Source organism: Magnolia sinica, chromosome 10, assembly GCF_029962835.1.
Source record: "Magnolia sinica isolate HGM2019 chromosome 10, MsV1, whole genome shotgun sequence".
Lineage (NCBI taxonomy): Eukaryota > Viridiplantae > Streptophyta > Magnoliopsida > Magnoliales > Magnoliaceae > Magnolia > Magnolia sinica.
The window spans coordinates 78,216,759-78,229,379 of NC_080582.1; the positions used below are offsets into that span (position 1 = coordinate 78,216,759).

Here is a 12,621-nt window from a genome sequence, read left to right on the forward strand (position 1 = left end):
GTGGACCACACCATAGAAAGCAGTGGGGATTGAATGTCTACTATCCAAAACTTCTTGGAGGCAGTAGAAGTTTTGGATCAATCTGCTATTTGATTTTTTCCCTTCATCAAAGTTCGTGTAATATCTTTAACAGTTTGGATGACAAATAAACATCATGATGAACTATAGGAAGGTTTCGGCCATAGAAATCATTGTACCCATTGCTTTATCCTTTATGAGGTGTGATCCTAGCTAGGGGTGTACACAAACTGAGTTAACTCAGTTAGCTCACTCGACTCGACTCGACTCAACTCGAAAAAGCTCAATTCGACTCGGTTCGAAGCTGAGTTCGAGCCGAGTTGAGCTGATTTTTTAAGCTCGAAAAAATTTCAAACTGAGTTCGAGCTTGCCTGAGCTCGACTCGACTCAAATTGAAACCCAACTAGAATCGAACTAGTTCAATCACTCGGTTACTTTGATATTAATGTTGCTCACCAAGTGTTTGATGAAATGACTCAACAAAGTATCGGCTAGTGGCAAGGAAGGTATGTATATGAAACAAATATTATTTTTTCTTTATTTTGATGTTGCTTACAAGGTGTCTGATGAAATACTTGTAAACAAATTGCTAATTTTTTACATACAGTGAGAAATTAAAAGTGCACAGTATGTGTTTGTGAAAATGCCGCAGAGGCTTGATTTTGGCTTGAACTTGGCTCGAACTGGCCTGAGCTGCTGACCGAACCGAGCTGAGCTGGCCAGTCAGGCTCGAGGACCGAGCCAAGCCGAGTTCGAGCTGGGGTCAACTAGTGGCCGAGCCGAGCCAAGGCCAGCTCGACTTGATTTGACTCGGTGTACACCCCTAATCCCAACATCTGGAAGTTAGGTGTGTGATGTTTGTGAGGAGTCTGCCCGGTCTTTTCATTTTTTTCAAACCATGTTAGGAGTTATGGTTTGAGTAGTAAATGATGTGGAATGATTATTCAATTAGTTAATTTAAATTAAAAGTAAATTTCCATTTAACCTATGCATATATGTTAATATGTGTTGAATGGATGTATATAATGTGATGAAAAAATATAATAGTTTGTGTTCTCGGAATTCATATCTTAAGCGCAATCCTATTCGGGTACTTAAATTTCAGGGTGTGACAATTTGAGCATGCAAGATCTAAACTTTCTATCAAGTGGGTGCATTGTCTGGATGTTTTACTCTTAAGATTGAGCCATTCACTCCTTGAGTGGACCATATCTATGAATTAAAAACAAACTTAGATGCTCTAGCATAGAGGTGTCAATGGGCCAGATTTGACTAGGAATAAGAGTATCCATATCCATACCTAGCAATGGGTACTGCACCCATATTCATGTAGGCCTAAAATGAAATGGGCATTGATACCCACACTTTTTAAGGGGTCAGTGTACACGTTAAGATATGATGTACCTAAGAAGGAAAGACTTTAAGCCCCCACACGTGCGGACACATGTGGAAGAAGTCACATGAACTCTACTTCTACTTCTCTTGCTCCACTTCTCCTTTTCCTACTCATTTACTTCACTTTCTACCTCTTTGTTTCTCCTTCTCCTACTCTACTTTTCTCCTATTATCTCATTCTATTTCTCTTTCTATCTTTTAACTCTGCTTCTTCGTATTGTAAGAATTTATAAATAAATACATTGAGCACGAGAGATCATTATTAAGTGAATGTCTTTCCCTTTTTTATGTCTATTTATTTTATTGTTTTTGTTTTTTTTCATGGTATTAGAACTTTGGCAACCTAATTCAACACCACACCCAAAGTAACTCCAAATAAATGGACGCAATTCAAAGTTACTATGTCTATTTATTTTATTGTTTTTGGTTTTTTTCATGGTATTAGAACTTTGGCAATCTAATTCAACACCACACCCAAAGTAACTCCAAATAAATGGACTCAATTCAAAGTTACTAAGTTCAATACATCCTCTTGGACCTTTTTTCAAAGCTTTCCTTTAAAGCCATTTCCTCCGCAGCATCTCTAAAAACCACAAACACTTAATAACAACTAAAAAACATACATGTATGCCATCAAGTCAATAGATTAAATTCTATAATAAGAAAAAACAAACTAAGAATTTTTTTTTTTTCTTGAAAAATGTCAAATTTTTGAATGATATATTGCATGCTATTTTAAATTAAAATAAAAGTAATAAACAACCCTTCTTCATATTATTTTAATCCATCATATGATTAAAAGTTAAAAACTATAAAAGTGAAATTGCATATTTGAAATACAAATAATTAAAAAACAAACCATCTAAATTGTGGGCCCTATTAGACATAGAATGAACAAAAAAAACTAAGCTTAATTAGTTATTTATTAGATAGGTGAATATTTTTTAGACAATTAATGTTGGGATTTTGTCTATGGAATCACACAGATATGGATCTAGGATAGTAATCCAAGAGCACCAAGCAATCACAAGTGAATACAAAGATTTAACATGGAAAACCCTTTCGAGAAAAAACCACGGCACAAAACAACATAATTCCACTATGAAAACATAAATTACAAAGAGAGGGGATTTATCTGATTCGAACAACCTCGAATCTCACCCTTGCTACACCTTTTAAAAATCCTAAAACTCTTTTAGGAACCCTTAGAATACCTTTAGGAAACCTTAGAATTCATTAGAAAAGCTCTAAAAACCCCTATTTATAGTTTAGGAAACTCTACTTACGCACATCTCTGAAACCATTTCAAATTTACGCAGTCCGCGCAGAATCCGCGCACTATCGGCGTAACCTTCGACTAGTCGAAGACCTCGGGATTTTAAGAAACATTATTGCTGAACTTCAAGTTGAACTTGCTTCGACCAGTCAAAGGGACCGTCGACTAGTCGAGACAGTCCCTCGACTGGTCGAGCATCTCGGTGAATCAAGATTTAGGACATTTGTTTTACAACAATTAAAAGTGAAAAATAACAGTCCTATTTTCACAAAAGAGTGTTTGGAAATAAGAAGTGAAGATTGTACAACCAATTTGATTTTGGGACTATTACTTACATACCATGATTTTTCACAATTTAATTAATTTTGTTTTGAGATATTATTTATCACTCCTGCAATTTATAAGTACCTGCGTCTACATATCAAGTATTATACTAATCCCAAGTATATGATAACTCCCATTTATTACTATTCTTGATTTCCTATGCATATTGTACATAGAAAGATTTTAGTTGTTATATAAATTGTACTGGCCCACTACCTATCGCTTGTACCATAAGCTATTTTACACCTCAGGTAGGCCACATAGCTATATTTTAGAATAGAGGGCAGATTTGATCCAGAAAATTTACTATTTTAATACATGAAATATTTATTATTTAATAAATATTTATATATGACTGGATTTAAATGAGGTATGGGTTTTATATATCTACGTTGTCCATCCATTTTCCTGATCATTTTAAGAAATAGACCCAAAAATGAGCTAGATCCAAGGCTTAGGTGGGCCACAAGGTGGAGATTGAACTCTCACTATTAAAAACTTCTTATGAGTGGTAGAAGTTTTGAATCAATATCTGATATTCGTGTTGTGATCCCTTCATCGAGGTCTATATGACCTAATGAACAGGTTGGATGGAAAATAAACGTCAGGTGGCCCTTGGGAAGGTTTTAACAGTGAGTTTCATTATCGTCGTTAATCACCGATATGTAGTTCACTTGAGCATTGGACCTGCCTAATTTTTAGATCCATGCCCAAAAATGATCTGAAAAAATGGATGGATGGCATGGATAAAACCCATACATCATTGTGGGCCCCACAGAGCCTACATGCACCTACACCCGACCCATTTATTAATCGGCCTAAGAAGATAAAAATAAAAACATAAACACGGCCCAACCCGACGTGGCCCGTGCGATGGTTGATACACAGGCACCTAAAAATTGCAAATGTGGCAGTTACATAGCTTGAACTCAACAGTGAAAATAATGGGACCAACCTAGATCTCTACTTATTAAAATAGTATCCTAATTTAAGTGGCTTATTTTTCGTATTTATAAGAACTAAAAATTATCAAACAGTCCAATTTCAACAAATAAAAGACAGATTATTAGATTTTAAGATCCTTGAATGAATCTTAATTTTGGATGATGACTCATTTGCAATTAGGGATGATAACTTATTTACAATTGGACCCAAATTTTGAACTGCTTAATTTGAGTATGCCACGTGTGCAACTTTTGAGTGCTAGAGTATCAACTATCACAATCTGCAGAGTATCAAATAACTCTTAGTGGAAAAGATGGGTGGCTAGAAAATAAAATTGGTTTTAGGTAAAGAGAGATGGTTTTCAGCTAAAAGATAGCACTGAGCATGGTCCACATGATGGGAAGGTCGATTCTCACACAAGTGTGATATGTTGGCATGTGTGATTGAGTATGGATAGGCATGGCTAGCACACGCGTGTGGACATGGCTAACCTCAAATAAGACTAGGATGACGTCGTTTTTTTCTATCCTAAGAAGTCTAGTCCTTTCCAACAAGTTAAAAACAGTCAGACAGAGAAAGAGAATGGATTTGAGACCTTTCGTTTCTCGGCCTTGAAGATCATATATCCCTTTCATTCTTTCTCTCATCTGTCTTGCACTCTCTCTCTCTCTCTATCTCATTTTGTAAGGAAGAGGTGTACCTTATCCTATCCTCTCATCCAAATGACCTTAACCTAAAACCCCACTACTTTTTTTTTTTCCTCTTCGAAAGCTTCTCTCTCTCTCTCTCTCTCTCTCCAAACACTACGACTAAGAAAGAAGATATTTGCATTTAGATAGTGTATTAATACTTTCCATCTTTTACGATTTTCATACCTTGAATTTCGAAAGAACAAACGCTAGGATTTGATGGGTTTTGAGAAATTCATATGAGAAGTTACACTCTTTAGTTTTACAATTCGACGTGGAATTTCTTTGGAGAATCTGTTAGAAAGCATCTGAGTCGGAATTCGAGAGTTTTGATGATCGATGGCTCCCAAAACAGGAAAAGCAAAGCCTCATAAGGCCAAAGGAGAGAAGAAGAAGAAGGAAGACAAAGGTACTTCCCTTTTTCATTTAATGTATTCATTTAAGCCATGCAAAAGAAATGCACCACACCATCAAAATCAGGCAAATCCACTCATTAGGTGGCCCACTCGTATCCTTTTAGTCATACCATAGGCTTTCTAGTGATTTTGACGGCGTGGATAGCCCGATGAGCGAACCAGACTAATTTTCTCCCTAGGTGTTCTTCTTTGTGCGGTCCACCTTTTGCATGGTCCGGATGTCCTGCACAAGTACTGAGAAACAGAATCTGGCCAATCTAGTCAAAGGTCGATCACACATACAAAAGATATGGGCCACACCATGAAAATCAGGCCAATCAACTCATTAGGTGGGCCACACGTATCCGTTTAGTCAGACCATAGGCTTTCCAGTGATTTTGACGGCGTGGATAGCCCGATGAGTGAACCAGACTAATTTTCTCCCCAGGTGTTCTTCTTTGTGTGGTCCACCTTTTGCATGGTCCGGATGTCCTGCACAAGTGAGAAATTGATGGAAAAGATAGGGGTTTGCTAATGCAATGCATACAACATACTGCACGTGACATGCTAGTCGTTCATCAGGTGGGCCCCACATGCAACACCGAATGTGGATGGTTAGCCATTCTATCATAACCGTCTACTTCACTTCACGCAACTGGAGCCCACCAGACGAAAGGCTTGAATCTCATACACGTGTGAATGTGTAGAGGTTTGCGTGTAGAATCTCATACCTTCATTTCTTTGATTTTTTAACCCTCTTGCTGTATTTACAGTTTTACCAACCGTGCTCGAGATAACCGTGGAAAGCCCCGACTATTCTCAAGTGACGCTCAAGGTAGCACTTCTAAACTTAATTTTCATAAAGTACGCATGGTGCGCGTTACGCACAGATGTTTACAATGGCTGCTACTGAGGTTAAGGAATTCCGTGGCGTACGTTAACCTCAGTCAGAGGAATGCAAAGGTGGGCCCACAGACGCAAGTTGAGACACTAACTGCACACGCCCTCCTATTTTGCAGGGAATTTCAACGGACAGGATTTTGGACGTTCGAAGGCTGCTAGCCGTCCACGTGGAAACATGCCACCTCACTGACTACTCGCTCTCTCACGAGGTAGGCAGCTACACAGAGATGGATAATGTGAACTTAACCCCAAGGCCCTAAATATGGAATGGTGGGCCCCACCCAACTACTTATTGATCCAAGCCGTTAATCTTATAGTGCCCAACATGGATAGCCTCAGGTTTCAGATTCAATATTCGGGCATTTCTCTATCGAATGTGGACCCTTGCTATCTTTCTTCAACTGAATTTGCGAACAAAAAATAGATCGGTTAGGATCGTTCGATCAGTACCAATATTTGGAACCGGGCCCATCAGACCAACGGTGTAGATCACCGCTCCATTGGTCCACTTATCCAAACTCAAGGCTCGAGGATTTCGTCCGTATCCTTGCTAGACTCGCATGCACCCTGTCCACACGCATTCTCACACCTTGCTCAAGTGCCAACCTGGAAACCTTTTGTGAGATCTGAGCCGTCCACAATGAAGGTGGCCACACGGTAAAATAAGTATGGTCCATTCATCCATCGGCAGGCCAATGGTGCACATTCACCTTATGTTTGTGGCCCACAAGATGATTGGACTAACCTAATTTTATCCTAAGGTAATCTTCTAATTGGGTTCTGTCTTATGAACGGCTCAGATTATCAACCCACTCGCCACTACGGCATTTGTTTGGTCTTGTAAAGCTGCGAGTGTAGAGAGTTACGTAGCTTGCTATTCTTGGAAGAATGAGTGATTGCATTTTTCTCTCCTAAAACAAGGAAAAGTACAATGACGGATCACCATCACTTTTAAAGTTTGGGTCCCCATCCACCGTTTTAAGTACATTGCAAGTGTAGCTACCTACCTATCCGTATATCCCATATTTTCTGGCAGTTCCTCTTGAGGATCTGAGTCGTCCAAACGTGTTGGATCAGTGTCAAATCAGATGGTTCGGATTATTTGTTCAGCAAGATGTTAGGACTCTTGTCCATCCACAATGGGCTACTGCATTGATATAGATAGCCAAAAAGCAGACTTGCATGATCCTTTTCCTTTGGTCTTTGGATTATATTCCATCTATTCCATAGTTTAGACGGTCAGGATTGAGTTATATTTATGCCACGTGTGCAAAGTCTGTGTGCGTAGTATGAATCATAGTACTCCGCTTCGATGTACCTAGAAATACATGTGGATATAGCCATCCTACATCTCACACAAAGTTTCACTCAATCCAGCCGTAGAATGTGTGGATCCCACATTGGGTGGGACATACACTTAAAATCAGATTGATTAAAAAATCCTAACCTCAAATTAAGTACGTTTATTTGTTGAATCGACTCTTTTCCACCTTAGACGTCCATTTGATGGCCATCCATTCAATATCTATGATTCCACGCCGAAAATGGTCCTGTATTTTGGACGGTTTGGATTCAAGAACGTAGATATGCGTCAACTAGCTATATGAATGACTACAGAACCTCGTAGTCTGCCAGGGTATCAAATAACTGTTACGGTCTTCTTACGTTGATATACTAGAGTGAGTTAACCACCATTTTGAATATGTGGTATCTCAGCGACCGTACATGCAGCACACTTGAATTGCAATCAGGACTGTTCAAATCATGCGCCTCATTATGGATGGAGAATATCCGTTCATATGATTGAACCATCTCAACCGTCTGATTATTCTCACTAACTTTGAACCATAGATTCGCTTGTCCATCCATTCAATAGCAGACAATTGATGGTTGGGATCTTAATCCGTGTAATTGTTAGGAACCACTCCATTCCCAATGGGCCAAAGGGATCCCACGGTCTGCGCTGACGTGCATCAATGCATGTACGCTAGGGAGACGAGGACGCTTCCACTTTAAAACGGTGGTGAACTTAGACCTTAGTATGTCCTTTTTCCTAGGTGAGACAGCCTAGCATCGTTCCGTATCTTTCAGCTCTGTCCGACCATTTTGCGATTCTAGGATTCTTCTGAGGACTGTTCAGATCCATCCGCATGGTCCGCAAAGTTACCATTCATCGAGCGCGTGCAGACAATTTATAGAGATTTTATAATATCTGATCCGTAAAAACTGTTTGGGGCCACATGATGATCATTATATATAAAAATCAGACTGTTCTGATGATCAGATGGGCCACGCATCTAAATTGATCCAGTCCATTGACCGTTCATTGTTTTCTATATTTTATACAGTGTGACCCACTTTATTGATTGATCAGATTATATAGTTCTCTAAGTGATATTCAAGACAACCTTTTAGATGGCTCGGATGTCGCATACATGTATGCAACTCAACAGACATATTGGCCTGACTAATCGATGGTAGCTGTGTGTTGAGTATGTGGATATACTGGCCTTCCCAATGACTGGACTGACTTTTCTTTTGCAGTAGGTCACTTCCAGAGTGGGGCCCATACTTTTCACGGCTCAGATTTTCCCTTAAGTCTTCAAATGTAACACACGCAAAGGCGTTCGAACGGCCATCTGACTGTGGGAAACACTGCACTAAAGAGCACTTATAAAATACATCACGATGGACGGTAAAGTCACCATCAACTAGTGAGTACTGGCAAGTGTCACGTGTTCGCAACTTCAGTTTCGGGGGATCCGTGACTGCGGGGCCACCATGATGCATGTGTTTTATATCCACGCCGTCCATCCGTTTTTCAAGATCATTTTAGGCTATGAACCCAAAAATTAAGTAGATCCAAATTTCAGGTGGACCACTTAGGAAACAGTGGTGATTGAATGACCACCATTAAAAACTTCCTGAGACTCACCATAACGTTTATTGCCATCTAATCTCTCGCAGAAATGGATGAAGGGAAAATACAAATATCGGTCTGTTCCAAAACTTTTGTGGCCCCGAGAAGTTTTTAATGGTAGGCGTTCAATCACAACTGTTTTTGTGGTGTGGTCCACCTGAGACGTAGATTGCTTCATTTTTTTAGCTCATTCCATGAAATAAGATGTTAAAACGGATGGACGACGTGGATATAAAACACATACATCACGGTGGGTCCCACAGTCGCGGATCCATAGAATCGGCATCCCAACATCCTAACCTTCCAAAAGGTTGGGCACGTGCTGGAGAAACAGTGGTCTAAACATCGTGTCCATGCATTTATTAGGTGGGCCACAGTTAAGATATAATCTACGTGTTAGCGATATTCTTTGTACCTAGATGATGAGTGGTTGGCCTGATTTTTGCCCCACACATCTTTTTGGACGGACCAAATGTAGATCAAAACAATCCATCAAAGAATGGTTGGATTGGTGGCATTTTATTTAAACCATCCATTAGATTTCATTGCTAAATTCAAATATTAGTTTGACCTAATATTAGTTAAATATTTGATTTCAAATATATATATATATATATATATATATATATATATATATATATATATATATATATTTGAAAATGTTAAAAGATCAACGGTCAGATATTATGAAATAAATAAACTGCCTATTATTATTGACTAATGACCGAACAATGCTTTTAAGTCTCACTACAATGTATGCGTTTCAGTCACCTTCTACATCTATTCTTAATTAAAATCTTTTTTAGGGTTACAAAAGTTTTAGGTTAAGTTGATATTTATATTTTTTTCCTTAATCTATATTTGCAAGACCTAATTAACAGGTCATATGACAAAAAACAATACTGTGGGCCTTGGGAAGTTTTTAACGGCGGGTGTTCAATGGTCATTGTTTTCTCATGGTTCGGTTGGATTGAGGTTTTAATTTGTCTCATTTTTAAACTTTGCATTAAAATGATTTAGAAAAATAAATGGACATTTGAATAAAACACATATACCATGGTAGGGCCTACGGAGCACTATCCAATAGCCAGTGTTAGTAGGTGACACCGGTGGGCAAATCAAGTATTAAAATAACAAAATTATACAATTTCATATCTCATTTATTCTTCTTTTTTTAATTCTAATAATAATTTAAATCATGTTTGAATTTAGAAACAATGATAGAGTCTCTTTTCCCTTCTGGGTTCCTGAATTAAAGCTTGTTCTAGAAATAAAAAATAAAAAATCTGCTGCATTCACAATTTTCCTGAAAAAGGCCTGGGCCATACATATTTTTCAAATCAGACTTTGATGGAACGGGCAGGAGAAAACCCGTTTGTCCCCTTGTTCATTTTTCGAAGTGTTACAAAAAACACACAAGGAATAGATTGGTCCTTTCAACACCATCTATTCAGTCAGATGTCTCATGGGAAGTAGATATGGTTGAGCTCTTTCTTTCTTTTTCTTTTTAATGAAGAAAAAAAAAAACTTTAGTTAGAGAATTGTGTGGCCCATGTGGTAATTATATGTCATCTAGCCAATCCAAAAGATTCATTCCACAATGATGGTCATTTTATTAATTCAATCAAAAGGTCGGCCACACCACAAAAACCATATAAACCATCCAAAAATATCCAAATTCATGTATAGCTCAAATATTTTAAGTTGGTATGATCAACATGATGGGATGCATATATTGGACAGGTTGAATGTGATCCACATATCATATGGTGATCCACATATCATATGGGCCCCACAAATCTTAACTTTAACACCATTTTAAAAATAGACAAACCATCTTGATTATTTCTCCCTTTGAAAAAATATCCAAATTCCTGAGAAATTTTGCAATATAAATAATATAAAAAAGAGATGTCTTTATAAAAGAAAGTCGTCTAAGTTGCGTGTCCCCTTCATGCCATGATCTAGTGGGCCCTCTTTTAAGTGATTTTCAAGCCATTAGTGTAAGTTAGTCCAGGCCATAAGTGGATCAATGACTGAAGTTAGGTCCAGTTCCATGGGACGGTTGAACACTCCATCACGTCAAGACCATCGTCCTTCCAAAATGGCATAAATTCCTTTGCTTTTCTATGCTTTTATCTACTGAAACCATCTTCCACCAAAGTCATTGGCAAATGTCCTAACTTTACCACCATCTTATAGTGGGAGACCGTATCACCTCAACTTGTTTGAGAAACAATCACTTACAAGCGATGAGAATCGTGGGATCCATCATGAAATCCACCAGACACAAAAATTAGGCTGGTCTAAACATCAAGTGGGCTACACCATTATAATGTCATGATATTGTATCTGTATTGGCGAGCATTGTTACATGATATGATTAGTGTATTACATCGACCAATGTGACTGATTTATAGGCCATGTTGGTGTGAATTTTTTAAAAGACAAGAAAAGAAAAGAAAAAGAAAAAGAAAAATAATCTGCATATGTTTTCCAAATAAATAATCCTTTAATACTTATTAATTGTGTGTTTCGAACATCCAAACCATGCAAAAGGTAGGCCTCATGATGAAATTGCGCGCCTTGCAAAAAAATGGGGTCAATCAAGTTACTTGTATGTTGGGCCAATTACCCAGTACCCATTGATTCTTTATGGTGTGGCCCATTGGATGAGTGGCTTCTCATTGTCCTAATTTTCAGAGCAAGTGATCACATGACTCATTTTTGTACTATTAAGAGGGTGTTTGTTTTTTCAATTACATGTATAAATGGAGGTAAATAGTTAATAGTAACTTTTGAGGTTGTTTGGTTTTTCAATATATATATATATATAATTATTAATAACTTTTTGAGTGTTTGTTTGAGAAAAAGATAATTAGGTAATCACGCTTTAAAAATAGTGTCAAATGCACGAAATCTAATAGGAATCGGTACTATTAATATACGTGGGTCCCGTAGTGATGTATGTGTGTGATCATGCTGTCCATATATTTTACCAGCTCATTTTGGCTCATGAGCCCAAAAATGAGGTAAATTGGAAGCTAAATGGGACCACACTATATGAAAGAGGGTGATTAATGATGTTTACATTTCGAATCAAAATCTTCCTTAGCCCCACCACAAGGATGTGTATCTAATCATCCGGCTTGTTTGTAAGATCACACTAACATATATGTGAAAGGTCCACACAAATATAAACTTGATTCAAAACTTTTGTAGCCCCCAAAAAGTTTTCATTGTTATAAGTTCAGTTCCCACCATTAGAGCCTAGGATCAAGAGTTAAGCTATGAAAATTGGTTCAATCTTCAAGGTGTAATTATTCTTACCTTCCCAACAGCAGTGAAAGGTAATAACTACCTTTTTAATCTTAAAATTTAAAAATATAAGTAATTCAAACGGACCCTTAAGGACGGTTTTTAGCCGTCGGCGTAATTTTTATAAAACCCTCCAAAAAGTTAACCCACGTGTTGGTGCCACCCTAAAGTCTCAATTCACCTCCCTTATTTCATTAATTAATCAGTCCTTCCTTCCTGAGTCGGGTCAAGACTCGTCTGAGTCAGGAATGACTAAAAGGGTGACTCGGGGTATTGAACCGCTGAGTCTACTCAGATGGGTCGTGTCAGACTCGTCCAGAGTCTTAAAACCACGGACATGACTCCATGGGCCTGTTTACCAACGTTCACCAGTCTACTTCACGACCTAACATGCGCCTATTTTACTAACGTGTGCAACACCTGACTTGCTAACGTTCG

General features: G+C 38.1%; 1 protein-coding gene across 1 annotated transcript in view; it reads left to right on the forward strand.

Moving 5' to 3' along the window:
• The first annotated feature begins 4,773 nt into the window (after nt 1–4,773).
• LOC131217078 (protein REDUCED CHLOROPLAST COVERAGE 2-like) overlaps nt 4,774–12,621 on the forward strand; it is a 29,723-nt gene continuing 21,875 nt past the window's right edge. Inside the window, exons 1-3 of the mRNA XM_058211821.1 lie at nt 4,774–5,056; nt 5,816–5,877; nt 6,062–6,154. Coding sequence (XP_058067804.1) covers nt 4,987–5,056; nt 5,816–5,877; nt 6,062–6,154 — 225 coding nt within the window. The 5' untranslated portion in view covers nt 4,774–4,986. The remainder of the gene's footprint in view (nt 5,057–5,815; nt 5,878–6,061; nt 6,155–12,621) is intronic.